The 19,537-nt window shown below is 43.0% G+C and overlaps 1 protein-coding gene and 1 pseudogene across 1 annotated transcript in view; one reads left to right on the top strand and one right to left on the bottom strand.

The window, feature by feature from the left end:
• Positions 1–5,408: 5,408 nt before the first annotated feature.
• Positions 5,409–6,287, bottom strand: LOC101588117 (annotated as a pseudogene).
• Uri1 (URI1, prefoldin like chaperone) overlaps positions 6,286–19,537 on the top strand; it is a 97,477-nt gene continuing 84,225 nt past the window's right edge. The window contains exons 1-2 of the mRNA XM_012515896.2: positions 6,286–6,330; positions 6,970–7,134. Of these exons, the coding sequence (XP_012371350.1) occupies positions 6,286–6,330; positions 6,970–7,134 (210 nt within the window). The remainder of the gene's footprint in view (positions 6,331–6,969; positions 7,135–19,537) is intronic.

Raw genomic sequence — 19,537 nt, forward strand, 5'->3', positions numbered from 1 at the left:
CAAGTGCTGGGATTACAGGTGAGTGCTACCATGCCCAGTCTCAGTGGCCATCTCAGTGCACCCCACAGGTGGAGTCAATAAGGTACACTGGGGATTGAACTCTGGTCCCTGCATCTGCCTAAGCAGGTGCTTTAATCTGCTGAGCTATCTGGCTGGCCCTGAGTTTACTTTTTAATCTATCAATAAATTTGGGAATAATTAACACTTCAATAGTACTGCAACTTCTGACCCATAAATATGGCATACTCCATTTATTTAGGTCTACTTTTATGATATTTTATAGCCTTCATTAGAGAGAATTTGTCTTTTGTTAATTTTTTTCCAAAATATTTTATGTTTATCAATACCACTTTAAATATTTTTAAAATTTATTTTTTAATTGTTTGTGGCTAGTATCTGAAAATACAACTAATTTTTATATATTATCTTTGTGTCTTTTAACTTTATTAAATTCCTTTATTGGTCCCAGCAATTGTTTTGTAGATTAAATTTTTAATATAAATAATCATGTAAATTCAGATACCTCCTTTCTAATACTTATGGGTCTATTTTATTTTACTTTGCCATACTAGATATATGTATTATCTTACTGCAGTGGATAGAACTTAGAGGACAGTATTGAACAAAAGGGTTAGGAGCAAGCTTTCTTCCTTTGCCTAATCTTGGGGAAAGTCTTTGGTTCCTTTTCCAGTAAGAATGATTTGCTTTGCTTTTACTTTCTCTCTCTCTCTCTCTCTCTCTCTCTCTCTCTCTCTCTCTCTCTCTTTTTTTTTTTTTTTTTGCAGAACCGGGGATTGAACTCAGGCCCTTGCACTTGCCAGGCAAGCGCTTATTCTACTGAGCTATCTCCCCAGCATTTATTTATGTTTGGAGACAGTCTTTAAACATGCTAGTTTGAAACTCACTGTGTAGGCCAGGTTGGCCTTAAACTCATGGTGATCCTCCTGCCTCAGCCTTTTGAGTGCTGGGATTGTTTTTTTTTTTTTTTTTTTTCAGAACCGGGGATTGAACTCAGGCCCTTGTGCTTGCCAGGCAAGGCAAGCACTTATTCTACTGAGCTATCTTCCCAGCCCGGAATGCTGGGATTCTAAGCATGTGTCACCATGCCTGGCAAGGATAAGTTTAACTATAGGTTTTCTTCAGAAAGTAACTTTGATCTGATTGAGTAAATTTCTCTCTATTCCAAGTTTGCTAAAATCCTTTGTTTTATCTTAAATAAAAGCTAAAACTTGTCAAATGCTTTTCTACATTTATTAAAATAATCACTGAATCTTTTTGCTTTACTCTTTAACAGGGAAAATTATACTGACTGATTTTAAATACCAAATTAAACATTTTTTAGAGGATTAGAGTGTCAGATTTGCTGGTTTCTTAAGACAGATTGGGGCATATTCTTCTCTTCCCTCTATTTTATGGAAGGGTTTATGTAAAATTGTGCACTCTCCCTCTCCCTTCAAGTATAATAGGACACGCTAAGGAAGCTATTTGGACCTGGAGTTTTCTTTGTTGGAATGTTTCTGGTTAACAATGCAGGCTCTTAATTTCACATTTTTATTTATTTATTTATTAAACTTGGTTTTTCCAAATCACTTCACGGTCCAGGCTAGGCTTGAACTTGAGACTCCCAAGTCTAGGATTACAGGCATGTGCCCGGCAGGTAATACACTCAATGTGACCAGTAAGTACCCTGCAGATGGACACTTAGCAAAGAGAACACTTTTCAAGAAAAGTTTGGCTCAGTTTTAAAAACATTTTTATAAAATCTATTTTTAGAGGACGTGCCGTCAAAGCATTTGCACATTTAAAATTTTAAAACATATTCTTAAATTATGCTCACCAAGACTATGCCAAGTCATACTCTTATCAGCAATGCGTAAGCATCTATGTTTTCCAACACTGAGTATTAAAATATTTAATCATAAAATATAGTATCTAAACTTACATTTATCTGAGTGTCAGAGAGATTGAATAATTTACCATATACGACTTAGTCATTTTACCTTTCTGAATTGCTCCTCTGTTTTGTTCCCTTTTATGAATGTTTTGTCTTTTCCTGATTACATGTACACGATGCTTATGTCATCTTGTTATTAATATTTTATTTACTAAAGAGCTCTGCAACTAATGTCTTTAATGCTGAGGTTTCTTTTTAAACTCTGCAGTCTCTTTTACTGGAGAGAAGTTTAACATAAGCCAGGTGTGGTAGCACATGCGTGTAACCCCAGCACTTGGGCAGCTGAGGCAGGAGGATCTTTGTGAGTTTGAGACCAGCCTGAGCTACAGAGTGAGTTCAAGGCCAGCCTGAAATGCATAGTGAGACCCTGTCTCAAAAAGAAAAAAAAACAGTTTAATATATTGACATGGTTGAAACTATTAACATTTTTCTTTGTTGTTTTATATTTGCTAGGAATTTTTCTCATTCAAAAGCTATTAAAAAATCTATCATATTTTCTTTATTGTGCTTATAGTACTTGCTATTGTTCTGGTCTGTATATCATCCAACGTTTATGTTTTTGTTTTTTTGCAGTGCTGGGGAATGAACCTAGGGTCTCATGAACAAGTGCTCTCAGTGCTATTTGGGTTATTATTTTGAATTAAGAATAAGAGTCTTTCCCAAAACAATAGGTAATTATTCCAACAGTGTTTATCAAATACTCCATTACTTCCTTTTTAATTTGAAATGCAATGCTTTAGCTAGATTTTAATTAAGGGCTGTTTCTAGAATTTTTGTTCTATTCCACTGATCTCCCATAGCATTGTGTCAATACTATGTTGTTTGCCTGCTGATGTCTTAAACTACGTTTTGGTATCTTCAGGCAAATTACTCCCAATTGCTCTTTCTACAATTTTTTTTTTATTCTTGGTATTTACTCTTCCAAATGAACTTGAGAATATTAACAAATTCATAACGAATTCTATGTGGATTTTGCTAGCATCGCATCAAATGTATAGATTGATTTGTAGAAGATCATAGTTTGACAGCATTGAGTCACTGTAGATGATTCGTGTCCTGATTTTTTTATTTTTTCCATTTACATATTTGGTATAGGGTCTCACTATGCAGCTCGGACACATAGTGATCCTCCTGTTTTCAGCCCTCCAGCACTGGGATTACAGGCTTGCACCACCATGCCCGGACTCTGTTGCCAGCGCCACAAGCCCCAGGGGCGGGGCCGGTGCAGCATACAGGAGCGGAGATCGAACCCTGGTCCCTGCATTTGCCTAAGCAGGCATTTAGTCTGCTGAGCTACTTCCTCAACCCTGGTGTCCTGATTTTTAGAAGTTCCTATTTTAGTGATCATTGGTAAAAATTACTTGGTCTTCTTTGTGTCAGTTTTGCATAGTTGTTAGGTTCAGTTCTCGGGCTTCTTTCTGTTGTTCTGAAATAAATCTCTACATATAGACATATTTTATTGGTACACTTAGGCCAAAAATGAGATGAATAGAAGTTATGGTATAATTCTATCTTAGTAGATAAAGAATACATACTATATGTACAGAAGAACTGGGTAAACTTGTGAGTTACATTATTCTACTGGTTGATCTCTTTTAGGGGATGAATCGTATTCTGATGACTTTGTGTATCTGATGCCTGTGAGGCACCCAGCACATATTAATAGTTCAAAATACTGTGGCTACGTAAATGAATGATGGGAAGAAAGGGCTACTGAAGGGCATGCGTACCTTTGAGAGGATGTCAGGCCTTTTTCCTGACTGGAAACAAGTTTTTATTTGTTTAAAGTTTTTTAAGGCTGGCCAGATAGCTCAGAGGACTAAGTGCCTGCTTAGGCAAGCGCAGGGACCAGTGTTCCAAACGGGCACTAGAGCGCTGGCCCTGCCCCCAGGTGTGCTGAGCCTGCAACCGAGACTGGGCCTTTGCCTTGAGCTACATCCAGCATCCTCTACCTAAGTTGCACAAGCTGGGAATGAACTCACAACTCATCTGCTTCACTCTCCCACAGTACCGGGGTAACTGCTCGGTTCTGATTTTTTTTTTCTTATGATCACTATCTTTTCTGTAATTAAAAAAAAAATAGAAGGCAAAGATTAAATGAAAGGAAAAAGAAGTAAACCATCATGAAGGAGCACTGCATACCGCGCCTCCTGTACTGCTTGAATGTTTGGAAAAGGAGAAAGAATTGCGCAGGCCCTAAACATGGCTGGGGGAAGAGGCAGGTCATTCTCCTCCAGGTTAGCTGTTCATGCAAATTTTAGAGGCTTGTATTTGTACATGGTGAAACGCAATTCCTTTTGGCTTGCCATGGGGCCCTGCCCCTTAGCTCAGTTCTTCAAGTGGCTGCTTCAACAAAGCAGTCAGCCTCAGGTTGCTGTGGTTCGATCCCCAGAACTCAAGCCAACCAAACCTGCCCTGAAGGCATTTGGAGCCAGCTCCCCTCCCCCCCAAAAAATCCTTTTGGCTTGCCTTTGCCTCTGAGTACTGCTATTCCTATTTTCTGCAAGGTCCTGTTTGCCTGCTAGTTCTGGGCTCCCAGTTCTTAGCAGAAGCTCAGTGAGATTCACAGGGATTGGAGGAAAGCCAGAGAGAGTAACGCTGGAGGCCCCAGGTTGTTTTCACATTACCATGATATACGGTATATGTTACTACAGCGCCTGGGTACGTACACAGTGAGGGCAGACCAGGAAGCCCTTAGGGCTGGGAGGGCCACCAGGTCAATAATATATGCAGCTGGCAGAAGAGAACATCGACCTCATTTCCTCCAGAGAATAGATGACTATAGCCCTGTAGTCCTGGTTTGCACGTAAATAATGAGCAATACTCTTTGGCCACTTGTACCACTGAGGGGAGAGTGAAACAAAAAGAGAAAGACAAATTGGAAAAATATGAGGTCATCACTTATAGATCTGTGCAGGGAGGTATAATTCATCAGGTTAATTTCTCGTCCTCTGGGAAGCAGCACCGGGTCGCTTGTTTCTATACCTGAGGTTAAAAAATTGGTATGGTCACTATCAATGAAATAATCACCGTAAGTAATGAAAAAATAATAGTAAGCCGCTCGGGAGGAAGACTGATGTATCCCTTGGAGTAGTTAGCCGCAGAGCCCGTTAAATCCTGACCTTGGTGCTGAGCAGTTGTCCTCCAAATGATTTGACTTCCTGGTTGTCACCCAGGAAGGAGGCCCAGGTTGGGTAGCTCTGGGGAAGTTAAGCTTTCTTCTTAAATCTAATTAAGATTTGCCGAAAGTTTCTGATTTTTTTTGTTAGTTTTTATCTTTTTTATTTTAAAAAATTTTATTTTTATTACTATATACATCATGAGGAGTTGGTACGTGTACGTAATTCATCTTAATTCTTTTTATTTTACTTTTTCCAAAAACATTTTTTAATTTTTATTTTGTATTTTTTTTTCAGAAATAGGACTTTATTTATCATTGTTAAAAATCTGGATCTTAAACGGACTCTTGCACTGGTGGTTCATATCCATCAGCTCGTTCAGCTTTAGCTCCAGCCTCATCTCCAGTAGCCTTTCCAGAGCTGCTACCTTCACCATGAAGCTCCATGGGGTTTCCTAATTCAAACTTGGGCTTCTTCAGCACTTTTACTTTTCTGACAAAGACATCATGAAGAGGGTAGATAGATTGGCAAGCCTTTTCTATGTCTTTCCCAATACTGTCTGGAATCAGTTTATTGACCACTTCCTTCATTTTCTTCTGGATCTGGCGGACCTGTTGGTACTGAGTGTAAGAGGTCTTTCATATCTGATTGTTGTGTTTTTTAGTAAAGCCAACACAGAACAGTCGAAGCAAATAACCATCGGTAGTCTTGACTTCAACATGAGCTTTGATCATGGTCTGTCATTTTTTGACTATGGAACACATTTTGTCCTGGGTGAGGTCCATGCCATGAAAGTTAGTCAGGCAGTTTTTGCCCTGAACATCTTCAGAAATTAGCTTGAATTTTCTTTTTTTTTTTTTTTTTTTTTTTTTTTTTTGGCAGAACCGGGGATTGAACTCAGGCCCTTGCGCTTGCCAGGGAAGCACTTATTCCACTGAGCAATCTCCCTGGTGGCCTAGCTTGAATTTTCTAAAGGCAAATTGATCATTCTGCAGGTCAGCAAGGCTCACTTCAAACACACAGCCTTTGAACCCATCAGATGCAATTTTGGTTCCTTGGGTTCTGGTGACAAGTGTTTTTCCAATATTTCTTATGTTGAACATAGCCGGCGCCTTCACATCATACCAGTCTTTTTTAGAAAATGGATCAACCACTTTCTTCTTGGCTCCTTTTTTGCCACCTTTTGTAAGGCACTTGTGCTTGCCTACCGCCATGATGCTGCTCAGAGAGCCAAAAGGCCAAAAACATGTTTTAAAGGTGTGTCATTTGTAGTTCAGTCTAGCCTTAAACTTAGTATGTAGGCCAGACTGTCCTCAAATTTATGGCGACTCTCCTGCCTCTGCCACTCCAATGCTGGGATCACAAGTGTGGGCCCCCTTGTGGGCCACCACACCTGGCTGCTTTATCCTTTTCTTTTCTTTTAATTGAGAATTGAACACAGAACTCCATATTAAGTTACATTCCTAGTTATTATTTTTTTTAAATTATTTTTTATTTGAGACAGGATCTCCATAAGTTTCTAGGTTGTCCAGGCTGGGCTTTAACTTTTTATTTTTCTGTCTCAGTCTCTCCAAGTGCAGAATTACAGGCCTGTACCACCATGACTAGTTTCTTGATTTCCTTTAAAAAAAAAAAAACAAAAAAAATATTTTCATAAGTGTTGATAGCCCTTAAGCTACATGCATTGTGTCATCCATGCCGCAGGACATAACGTGAGACCTATCTCACACACTCTATTCATTCTTCCCCCTATTTTCTCATTGTGGAAATATAAATCTTTGCTTTTAGCAAACAGAATAATATACTTCTCTCCCTGTGTCCCTCCCCTGGTGTCAATTATTATCAATTCCTGGTCAGTTTTCCTTCATCTTCACCTGCACATCCTCTTCTTTACAGGCCGGTAGCTTGGTGAACCTGGAGGCTTGGGAGAAGTCCATCTGTGTTCAAGATTCTCAGGCGCAGAGAGGCATGAGTGTTGCCGAGCCTGTAGCCTTGGTCAAAGGCAGCGAAAGAGGGAACATTAGGCTGGAGAAGGAAAAAGTGCTGAAGGCCGCAAGAGCCGTCAGTCTGCACCCATGCAGCAGTCCGCCAGGTCATCAGGACAGCAGATCAGCGTGGCCTGGGATCCGGAACCCAAGGATGAGCTGCTCCTGGATTGACTTCTGTCTTCTTCCCCTAGATCAACTGTGAACTTCCTCTTCCGTTTTTCCACACTCAGGCCAAGCCTTCCCCAATCAGCTCCTGGTAGGAAGCTGTACGGCCCCTACAAGCTCCACCCCAACCCAGTCCAGTAAATACTTTGCCTGCCTTCTTCCTTCCAGAGAAATGTAGCTTCTCTGGGGATCTTAGGGCGTTTAGCCCCTGGGACCAATCCCAGTCTGAGCTTCTCCCAGCAATGAGCCTCCTCTCCTCCCTCCTTACTCTCTCATCTGCGCCCCTGCTGTCACAAGCCTTCGTCCCTCACGGATCCACTGTGATCCTCACTGGTGAGCCCCTCTTGTTTGGGAGTTCCTGCCTGGTTTTCTCATTCTTTAGTTCTCTCTCTCTGTCTTATAACTCGCAGCCATGTCAGGACTCCCCCTCATCCCAGGGCATTCTCTCATTTTCTTGCACCCACAACGGGATGTCCCTCTGTCCTGTAGGTGATAATCCAATGGACTAACAGACATTTCTCACTCTGTGACACTGCAAAGAGAGATGATTTCATCTCACCTTTAATTTGGTCATCATAGAAAATATTTGTCTCCAACCCCCCCAAAATACTTTTGGCTTACTGAATATCACCACGCAACCCGCCTAATCCTATACCTGATGCCTCTCCAGACTCTACGATGTTCCTCCTGCCTTTGCTCCTCCTTCACACCCTCAAGCCATCCTCAGCATCCAGATCCTCTTGTATCATCTCTGTCACACACCTCACCCTCCATTGCATCCAACTCCTCCTCCTCCTCCACTCCTCCATCCCCATTTTCTCCTCACATTTTACTCAGTCTCACCCTGCACACCACCACCATCTTGCAGCCAGCTTTCCCCCACCCGTTTGTACCTAGCCACCACTTCCTCAGCCCCAACCTCTTCTCCTCTGGGAACAGGCCGGCCCCCAGGGGCTGGTTGGCATTCATGTCCTTTTACATTTTCTGCTCTATCCTACATTTCTCACAGGTTAGGTGCCTTCTCTGCTGATCCCCATAACTATATAAAGGAGCTCCAATTCCCCTTCAGTTCCCATAAACTCCATTTTAAAATCTTTTTTTTTTTTTTTTTTTTTTCAGAACCGGGGATTGAACTCAGGCCCTTGCACTTGCCAGGGAAGCGCTTATTCCACTGAGCCATCTCCCCGGCCCACCATTTTAAAATCTTTACCTTGTCTTCCCAGCAAAAGATCCAGCTCTGGCAGGCCACTCATGTGAATGTGGACCAGAGGCACCACACCAGCCCTGACCACCCTGGAGGCACAGCTGTGATTCCAGACGCTGACCCCCGCTGGAACTGTCAGGGGCCAAATGGCTCAGCCCACGTAACGTGGCCACTATGGCTGGCTGCCTGACTGCAGGACTTAGAGTAATTTCACACAAGGCCACCAATTACCACAAACTCCATGAACTAGCCCAGCACCCCGATGAAAACCCCACCAAGTTTCTTTCTCACCTTACTGATGCCTTAACCAAGTATACCAAAGTTGACCCTCATCCCCTGAGGGAATGGCCCTCAGTAACTCCCACTTCATTTCCCAGTCTGCTCCTGACATCCATGCCACCCTAAAAAACATAGACCTTGGCCCTCAGACCCCACAGGGAGACCTACTTAATCTGGCCTTCCATGTCTTTAACAATAGAGAGGAACAATTAAAACAGGATAAAGAACAGTACCCTAGACTTAAATGCCAATTCTTGGCTGTGGCTCTTGGGGATCCTATCAGAGTTAAACCTAGACAACAGTGCACCACAGGAGCCTCTCCCAGAGCATGCTTCAGGTGTGGCAAAGAAAGACATTGGGTATGAGCCTGCCCCAACCCGAGGCTACCACTGGGACCTTGTCCCACCTGCGGGCTTGAGGGTCGCTGGAAGTGCAGCTGCTCTGTCCATCAGACAGCAGGTAAGACATTCAGTTCCCTGCCCTCACAGGGGATCTCACCACAGCCACCAGACTCATAGCTAACTGATCTGCTCGGCCTTGCCACTGAACAAGAAAAAACTTTACAAGAGCCATCTTCAAATTGACAGGACAGCTGAGGAGGGGAAACCTATTTCAAAAGCTTGTGAGCTTTAGAAAGACACATTTGTTGTAGAGCTTAGGTAGAATGTTCAAAACACAAACAATACAATGAAACTATGCTTACTGAACTCTGAGAGCCTCTAGGGGTTGAGTCTGGGAGCTGCACTAGAGGTTGTGGTCTACGGATGCTTTAGCTGTATCTACATTGCTTTATTCTTGTTTATTTCAAAGAGAAATCCATGCATGATTTTCCTCTATGGAGAATTAAAAATTTAAACAGTGATGGTGCTGCATATCTATAGTTCCAGTGCTATGAGAAGCCTGAGGCGGGAGGATTGCAAGTCTGAGCCCAACCTGGGCAATTTAGTGATTTAGAGAGAAACTGTTTCAAAATTAAAAAAATTGAAAAAGAGCCAAGGACATAGCTCAGTGTGAAGGCCCTGGGCTCCATCATCAGTGCTGTAAAACAAAACCCCCAAATTTTAAAGACAGAATTTTCCACCATGATTGGGTGCGTTTCTGTGAAAGTTCTCATCACCCTATGTGTATGCAGCTGAAATTTTTGCACGCTCAGCCAGCAGGGTCACTTCAGCTCTGCGGTGGAAGACCCACACAGGGAGCTTGTCACGAGGCAGGATGGTGGCCTACCAGGTCTGGACGGGCCCAGGAGTGCAGAGAATAGAGTGCAAGGCTTTGCTCAAGCTTGGCAAGCTCTCTGCCACTGAGCTGGATCCTCAGCCTTCTCCTTTATTTTTTTTAAGGAACAGTCTTATTGAATTAAAATTTACATACTATACAATTTACAAATTTAAAGTGTACGATTCAGTAGCTTTTTAGCATATTGCTAGAGTTGTACAACTATGACCACAATCAAATTTAGATCATTTTTATTATCCCAAAGCAAAACACTCTACCCACTAGCTGTCATCTCCCAATCCCTCCCCCCTAAATTTAGCAATTACTGAGCTACTCCCTCTCTCTTTTCACAGATTTTCTATTCTGAAAATTTTTAAAAATTCAAAATAGGCCATAACAGCAATAAAGACAATAAAATGTATCCAAAGAAATAGAAATCCTGCAAAGCGAGCTCTCACACCGCATTGGAGTGAAACTAGAAATCAACAGCAGAAACATACTGAGACTACAATATCTTTATTTTTTAAAAAATTGAATCCTTACAGGATATTGAATGATACTATTACTCAGCTGGATCACGCCCTCTGTGCCTGCTGGGAAGTATGCCCATCACAGAAAAGATGAGTTTTGCAAAAGGAAGAGATTGTGGATGTGGTGGCCAAAACTAGATAAAAAAGCAAAACTCCAATCTGCTTGCTGAGGATAGGATTTAGAGATACAGTGCTTATGGGATGAAGAAGCAGGGTGGTTGAGGTGTGGGGAAGGTGACCGGAGGTGGGGTAGTACAAGTATCATCGATCTTCATGGCTCTTCACTGGACACACAGAACTCTGCATAAGTACAATCTGAGGGCAGGAGTTTTGGCTCACCAACATTAAAGAAGTCATTTCAAGGGCTGACCAGATAGCTCAGCAGATTCAAGTGCCTGCTTAGGCAGAGCACAGTGGCCGGGATTTGATCCCCAGGTCTGCCATGCCTGTGTCCCCCCCCCCCGGGGTGCTCTGAGACAGTGATTGAGACTGGGCGTGGTGGCACATGTCTGTAATCCCAGTACTTGGGAGCCTGTAAACAGGAGCATCACTAAGAGTCCGATCTATGTAGTGAGACCCTGTAGACCCTGTACTAAATAGATGAAAAAAAAAAAGAAGTCACCTCTTGGACATATGAGAAAAGACACCTATACTAGGTGTGGCAGTGCACAGCTGTAATTCCAGCACCCTTCGAGGCTGAGGCCGGAGGATCAGAAGTTCAGGCCCAACCCAAGTAACTTACTTAGTGAGAGCCTCTCACAAAATAAAATGTTTTTAAAAAGGGTTGGGGATCAAGCTCAGGATGAAGGCCCTGGGTTTAATTCCCAGTACCACACACACACACACACACACACACACACACACACAAACACACACACACTGTGTCACACAGGCCCAAGTGAAAAGCCAGTGGTCTCAACAAAAGTGCTCTTTAAGGGTCAGGTGTGGTGTGCATGCCTGTAGTCCCAGAAGGTGGGAGGCTGAGACAAAAGGATTGCTACAAGTTTGAGGCCAGCATGGTATACATAGTGAGTTCAAGGCCAGCCTGCATCATATAGGGTGACCCTATCTGAAAAAAAAAAAGTGGTCTTCCAGGCCCTGAAATGTGACCTAGGAATTCTGGGAGTGGTGGCACACGCCTGTAATTCCGGCACTTGAGAAGCTGAGGCAGGAGGATTATTTAGACTTGGAGACCAGCCTGGGCTGCAAAGTGAGCTTAAGGCCAGCCTGAACTGCATAGTGAGGTCCTGTCTCAAAAAGACATAGAAATAATGGAAAATAACCTAGGGAATCTTTACAATCATGCCTCATGCACTATCTTGTCACATGCCTTTTTAGATACCATTAATTCACTTTCCATTATTATATTTTAGTCCTTGAGAATGATTTTCTCTACATGAAGGTCTGTGTGACAACCAGGGAATATGTGTGAAGGGATCTGCTGCACACTGGGTATCGGCTCCTAGCAGGACTGTGCTGGTACAGTTAGTTGAACTGGGAGTTGACTGAGTTGCTTTTCTTTATGAAACATGATTGATTGATTGATTGATTTCTGTGCTGAGCAGTCAAGTCTAGAACCTTGCCCATCTTGGGCATGCTGGGCAAAAGCTACCACTGAGCTCTAATCCAAGCTTTGGAACACTTGTTTTTAGTTGAAATATAGACCAGATTCATCAAACTATGGTCATTTAGACTTGAGTATTTAACAGATATTTTTTTACAAATGAACAAAATGAGCCTGTCACTTCAAGAAAACAACCGGCAGTATGTGTTACCAATGATAAAATTCAAGCTTTCAAGTTGAGCGCTGGAAATTTGGGAAACCTTGTATCTGCCATCACACACTTGACAGCTCCTCAATATTTAAAGACTCTTTCTGCTGATGTTAAGTAACAGTGGTGATGTGATTTTCGGTGCTGTATAATAACACTGACTTTGGGAAACTACATAACTTAGTGAACCAACATTTTCCAAATGACTATGGGATGTAAAGTGCAGGATGAAGCTTGGGAAGCAGTTTCTCTTCTAGCCAGTAGAAGAGCAAGCAAAAGGGAAACTACAAAAAGCAAACATTTTCTTGACCCAACCGGGGAGCTGAAGCAGCAGGGCAGCTCATTGGGCTGGAATCTGAGAAGAGCAGGTATCTCCCAGGAAAGAGGAGGTGTGGGTGTGGCACACCGGGCGTAGAACAGCACAAGAAGAGGCTCCAAGTGCTACTGAAAAGTGAATGTAATTTTGCTAAATGTTTCAGCAAGTTGCCTAGAGACTGAGTAGCAGCTGGCTAGTGGAGGAGTAACTGGAACACTGCAGACTCAATGAGAGTCTCCCTGGAGCTCTGGCATGTGCTTATGAGAAAGATCAGAGGAGAGCAGGAGGCCAGAGAAAGCCTCCCTCATGGGTACAGGCCTGGGGGCTAGGACTGGTCACTGTCTTAGTCCATTTTCTGTTGCTATGAGAACATAACCAAAGACTGGTCATTTATGAAGAACAGAGATTTAGTTCATGGTTCTGGAGGCTGGGAAGTCCAAGGCGTGGTGCTGACATCTGACAAAGGCCTTCCTGGTGCACCGTTACACATCAAAGCACAGCAGAAGCAAGCCAGAGTGAGTGTGTCAGTTCAAGACTTGGTTCCTCCTGTAAAGCCACCAGTGCCATTGGCCTTATTTCCTCCAGAGAATAGATGACTATAGCCCTAGCTCTCCGCTTCCCACACTAACAATGGGACAGAAGAGGAGTGCCCGTTTCTAGGCAGGCTTACTGTTTGCTCAGGCTCCTACACAAGATGTCCAGCATTCAATCAGCAGTTGTGACACATGGGCAGGCTTGTAATCCTAGCACTCTGGGAGGCTGAAGCAGGACAATCATTAGTTTGAGTCTAACCTGAGCAATTTAGCAACTTAGTGAGGCCCTATTTCAAAATAAAAATATTAAAAAGGGATTTAAGAATATGGTTTAAGTACAGAGTCCTTCAGCTCAATCCCCAGCATGGAAGAAAGAAGAAAAAGGTATTTGTTCCCAGTTCCTGGCACACAGCTACTAAAACCCTTGGGACTTTCTAAGTGCTAGAAGTATCTTAGTATTCATAAGGAGCTTTTTAATTCACATCTGAAGTTACATAGTTAGGGTGACTTGGATGGGCCTGCAGGAAGTGTCTGTTCACTAGAAAGACCAAGTGGCTGCTCCACCCACCAACCTCAGGGACAAGAAGGAGAGCCAGAGATCAAGCTCTATAAAAGTTCTTTTTTTTTTTTTTTGAGAGGATCTTAGTATGCAGTTGAGGCTGGCCTTGAGCTTACTTTGTAGCTGTCATGGTTTGTGTATAAGTGTCCCCCCAAAGCCTCATGTAGTCATGGGATGGCTTGTGGAGTTTGTGATTGATTATTGTGGGTGTGGATGTTGCACCTGCCCTGGGGCTGGTAAGTTACATTACAATGTAAGGAGGGAAGAGAGGCTAGCTAGCTGCCAGAGCTGCTGCCACTCCCTTTGCTCTCTGCTCTTTGCCCCCACCATGAAAGGTTGCTCTCTGCTATGTGCTGCTCTGCCTTGGAGCCAGTTGAGTGTGGACTGAAAACCCCATTGACTGTGAGCTAAATAGACCTTTTCCTTCCTTCATTTTGAGTGTCAGGTATTTGCCCCAGCAATGAGAGAAGAGTAACCAAGACAGTAGTCCAGGCTGGTCTCGAACTCATAATGATACTCCTGCCTCAGCCTCCTGAATGCTGGGATAGCAGGCATTACATCTGGCTAAAAGTTATTGAATAAAATGCAGGGATCTCCCAAGTTCAACGCAGTAGAGTGCTGGGAGGGCAGCATTTAGAGAGGTAAGGGAAGTTCCACCCTCTTTCCTGACACCTTCCTTAAGTATCTGTTCCAGTTGGCATTTCCTCAGCTCAATCATTTCTAATAAACCAGCAAATATAACTCAAATGTTTTTTGATTCTATAAATGGTTCTTGTAAGTACAGAACTGGAGGGGTTCATAGCATGGAGTGTGGAGTTGGTGGAGCAGCAGAGTGGGCGTCCCGTTTGCTTCTGGCTTCTGAGGTCTCCACGGGCACAGTGCGTCCTCACTCCACCAGTGTCAGGATTAGGTTGAGCGATTGCATGTCCATTGGTGTTGGAGACCTCGTGTGGAAAGATGCCCTATGTTGGGTGTCAAAAGGAACTTCAGAGGCACCAAACAGAAATTTGGATATATACTGGGAACTAAAGATAAAAAGTAAAGAAGGTATATGTAGAAGGATTTCTCTTCCTATTTGAGTCACTTAGAAGACCACTGACTGTTTAATAGTAGCAAGCATTTTGGTGCTTGTGGTTCTGGTAATTGAACCAAAAGCCTAGTACTCTACTATCAATCTTCTCCTCCAGTCCTATGTTAGTCCTACATTAAGAGTTTATAATATAGCATAAAACTAAAATGTATGCTAACAATACTTAACAAACAACTCTCATTACAATAGAAAATATGGAAGAGAAAAATTGGGTGTACACTGCTGTTGGACTCATTCTAAGGGAAATGGTACAATATTATTTGAGATTAGACAGTAATTAAAGGCATATTTCAAATATTAAGTAAAATATTAAACAAAAATTTTAGGCGAGGTATAAATGATAAGCCAATAATAAGGAAAAATAGAGCTAAAAATACTCAAGCCAAAAGCAGGGCAGGAGGAAAAGATGGAGAGAGGGAGATAGACTAAATGGAAAAATTCAAAAACAACTAAAAAGACAGTAAATTTAAAACTAAACCATAATTTAAAAAAAAATTTTTTTTGTTTTTTAAAGAGAGTACAAGATAGTATTAAAGCAGAAAAATAACAAGTGATACAGAATTTCACTTAACAAAATAATATGAATTTCACAGTCTTTGTTGTAATGCATGGTGCTGTCCTCATGAGCCATAAATATTTACAGTAAGTGTAAACAATCTAATGACACTCATTAAAGGACAGAAGTTGTCAGATGGTGCAAAGAGAAAGACCCATTTAAGTGTTACCTGCAAAGAAATCTACTTTCAGTACACAGTGCAAGGTAGGAAATGTGGTTTAGTGAAACAGAGTAGAGAACTTTGTGTGTTTTCAGAGTCTACAACAAAACGCAACCCTCTGTTACAAATTTGAGACCAGGTCTTGCTAAGTTGCCCAGGTGGGCCCCCCCTTGTGGTCCTCATGCGTGGCCTCTGTAGGGCTGAGGTTACAGGCCCGCTGGACACACGTGCTGCAGAATAAGGACTATGCAGGATTCTCTGGAACAGCCACTGAAACAATTCTCCCTTTTCCAAACTTGTGAGCCTGGATTGTACTGACATCCTCCAACAGAAGCAATGCATGAAAAGAGAGGGCAGAAACAGGTTCAGGAATCCGGTTGTCTGTGGGGAAGCCCGACGCCAGGGCCACGGCGCTGGGGTCAGCTCCCCGCTGTCTGAGGGCAGCTGTGCGCCCCGTCCTGCTGCCATCCTGTCCTGCCAGAGGTCTCAGTCTGGGAGTTCCTCAGTCGCTACTCTGCATCTGTCTGCTGCGTGGGCCACCTAGGGGCCGGGAAGAGCATGTGCACAGTGGGCTTGACCATCCAGACTGGGCTTTCCAAAGAGCAACGAGGGCCGGCCAAATAACTCAGCGGACTAAAGCACCTGCTTAGGTAGACACAGCTGCTGGGGTTCGATCCCGGGACTGCCGTGCTGGCCCTGCCCCCGGGGTACGCTGAGACAGCGATTGAGACTGGGTGCAAGCCTGTAATCCCAGCTCTTGAAAGGCTGGACACAGGCGGATCACTGCGAGTCCGATCTACATAGTGAGACCCTGTAGACCCTTACTAAAAACAACATAACATAAAATAAAAACAAAGTGCAGCGAAAGGGATCCAAGTATGGACTCGCATGTTACGGGTAGGAGGTTTCTGACATAGTTTTGTTGTGTTTTTGCTTAATAACTATTATGGCAAGAGTGTTTCTTCTCTCTCTCCTTTCCTTCCCCCTTTTCCCCCCTTTTTTTGGTATTTATTTTTCTAAAAATTTAATATTTACATAATACAAGGGGTGGGTGATCAAAAATGTGACTAAGTTAGAAAAAAACCTCCTTTCTTATCGTGAAAGATATTGTTATAAATCTGCTTTAAAATACTCCCCCTTTGCTTTGAACACACTCATCCCGTTGCTCTTGCCACTTTTTAAAGCTGTTCTGGGAGTCCTCTCTCACAAACACCTTTACAAGGCATGACCAAAAGTACAGAGCACTGATAGGTGCAGTCCAGGGGAAGCGAACACGGCGTGTCCTCCTCCACCTTATTCACTAGATCGGGCGCCATATGACTCCTGCCTCCTTCCCCAAGTGAAGATGACCATGACAGGTAAACATTTTGAATTGATTCAGGACATGAGGGCAGCCACAACTAAATATGCTCCTGAAGGAGGACTTGAAGAAGTGCTTCTGAGCTGTGAGAATGATGCGGTGAATGTGTTATAAATGAAGGGAAGCCTGTGTCTTTTACTATAATAAATATTTTTTATTTAAATACACACCATATTTTTTTTATCTTTATGCCTTGCACATAGAAAGGGTATAAAGCACGTACCTTATTTACTGCTGTTCTAAAAGAGAAAACATTTACCCACCATCCAAAGCCCCCCAGTACCTACCCCATTTCTGCCCCCATCTCATTCTTCTGTATTATGTTTCTCTTGTAGGTGAGTTTAACTTCACCTCCAACACACAGGGACATAACTCTGTTTTGCCTATTTTTGATCTCTATGCAAATAGATGCAACACTCTTTTTTGTTTTTTGAGACAGGGTTTCACTGTGTAGTTCAGGCTGTCTTCAATAATATGAATACATTTTTTATCCTGAAGGCTATATAGTTTACTCTGGCATTAGACAAAAATATAACTAAAACAAAGGTCCATGGCTTCATGCATTACTGCTAAATTAAATCTTTTTTTTTTTTTTTTTTTTGTGGTTGGCTCAGCCCACCCTGGGGACAGAGCTGCCATGGCATGTGGTGCAGGGAATCGAACCATGGTCTCTGTGCTTGCCTAAGCAGGCATTTTAGACCACTGAGCTATCTCGCTAGCCCCAAGATCTTTTTTTTTTTTTTTTCCATTTATGTATTTGGTACAGCGTCTCACTATGCAGCTCAGACTCGTAGTGATCCTCCTGTTTTCAGTCTCTCCAGTGCTGGGGTTATAGGCGTGTGCCACCATGCCTGGACTCAATTCACTGGCTCTGTGTGCCCGGAGATTGAACCCTGGTCCCTGCACTTGCCAAAGCAGGTACTTAGTCCAATGAGCTATCTCGCTGGCCCTAAATTAAATCTTTACAGTAAGAATATGAGTTGTTTTAAATACAATAGCAATTAAATCAATACAGGAGGCAAGAGGATGTACCAAAAAAACAGTAAAATTGTAATACAAATGGCTAAAGTTCACAATAATATGATTTGAATAACAACAACAACAACATTCAAAGTTGTTCCTGAATTTCAGAACAGATCTGGTCTGAGGTGGTCCTTCATGACCCTGGGCACCATGTCACCACCTCTTTCTGGGATAAGGAGAGATGTTTGGCACTGCCCGCTGCCAGCTTGCACTGGGTCACGTTCAATCAGCTGTCTCCACCACCTCTTGCTATTCTAGTCTCTTGCCCTCTGAGACGACACCCATGCTTGCCTCTGCTCCTCCCATTCGGTACAACCAGCTTGGTCCAGGGGGGCTTCTAGGCTCTGTTCTCAGCTTCTCTTACCTGCAGGTAGTAGATTACATTACTGGCCACAACTCATTACGTCTCCCAGTATTCATACCCTAAGTCATCTAACTTTCATTTGAGTCTGGGCTGCCATGACCCCAATAGGATGAGGCCATAGAACGAGGCTGAAGCGGCAGTTTCGACTGAGCGGCCTTGAATGTCTGCTTGCTTCTTGTGAATTTCTCTTGTTGCCCAGAGAAGGACAAAGCCGACTGGCCAGAGAATGAGGGTGAGAGAGAGCTGCCCAGCCCACCCACAAACTCAATAACACCTAACTGTTCTTTCCAGCCAATGAACTTTGAAGTGGTTTGTTATGCAGCCAGAGCTAACTGATACCATAGATACAAGGCAGCCTCCACCTCATTCAGTGGCTGAGCTTTATCCAGGTTTACCAGGAGAAAGAACTAATGTGATGGTTTGTGCATCGTATCAACCTGAGGCGCCTAGAGGCTTGACTAAGTAACTCGGGAATTCTGCATCTTGGGCTGAAAAAGACCTACTTACCACTGTAGGATGTTGTTCATTGTGTCAACCTGAGAAGTTTACAAGTTCAACTAAGTGATTCAGCAAAGGGCCCTTCCTTTCTTTTGTCTTTATGCGACAGGGTCTTTCTATGCGGTTCAGGTTGTCCTTGACCTCACTTTGTAGTCTCTGCTGGTCTCAAACTACAATGATCCTCTTGCTTCAGCTGCCCCCATTGCTGGAATTACAGGCATGCACCACCACGCCCAGCTTTCTTTCCTTTTCTTTTCTTTTCTTTTCTTTTCTTTTCTTTTCTTTTCTTTTCTTTTCTTTCCTTTCCTTTCCTTTCTCTTTTTCTCTTTCTTTCTTTCTTTCTTTCTTTCTTTCTTTCTTTCTTTCTTTCTTTCTTTCTTTCTTTCTTTCTTTCTTTCTCTCTTTTTAAGACAGGGTTTTGTTTTGTAGTCCAGGCTGGCCTCAGACTCTTGGTAATCTTCCAACCTCAGCCTCCAGAGTGCTGGAATTACAGGTGAGTCCCACCATGCCTGGTCCTGTCCTTTTGCTCTATCTGGGCCCTCAGAGGCTGGGATGATGACAGCCAAGGCTGATGAGGATGGATCTTCCTTGATTTCATCTTCTCCCACCTTAAATGCTAATCTCTTCTGGAAACTCTGTGACCATCAGGGGGAAATGTTTTACCAGCTATCTGGTATCCCATAATGGAGTCAAGCTGATGCCTAAAAGCAACCATCACACTATGCACCCACTAACTGGGTGCTTGCATGCTCAATTTCTTTCTGACTTTGTCGTTCTCCACAGACACAGATAAAGTTTCTCTCCTCTCTCTCTCTCTCTCTCTCTCTCTCTCTCTCTCTCTCTCTCTCTCTC

Source organism: Octodon degus, unplaced genomic scaffold (assembly GCF_000260255.1).
Source record: "Octodon degus isolate 3935 unplaced genomic scaffold, OctDeg1.0 scaffold00083, whole genome shotgun sequence".
Classification (NCBI taxonomy): Eukaryota; Metazoa; Chordata; class Mammalia; order Rodentia; family Octodontidae; genus Octodon; species Octodon degus.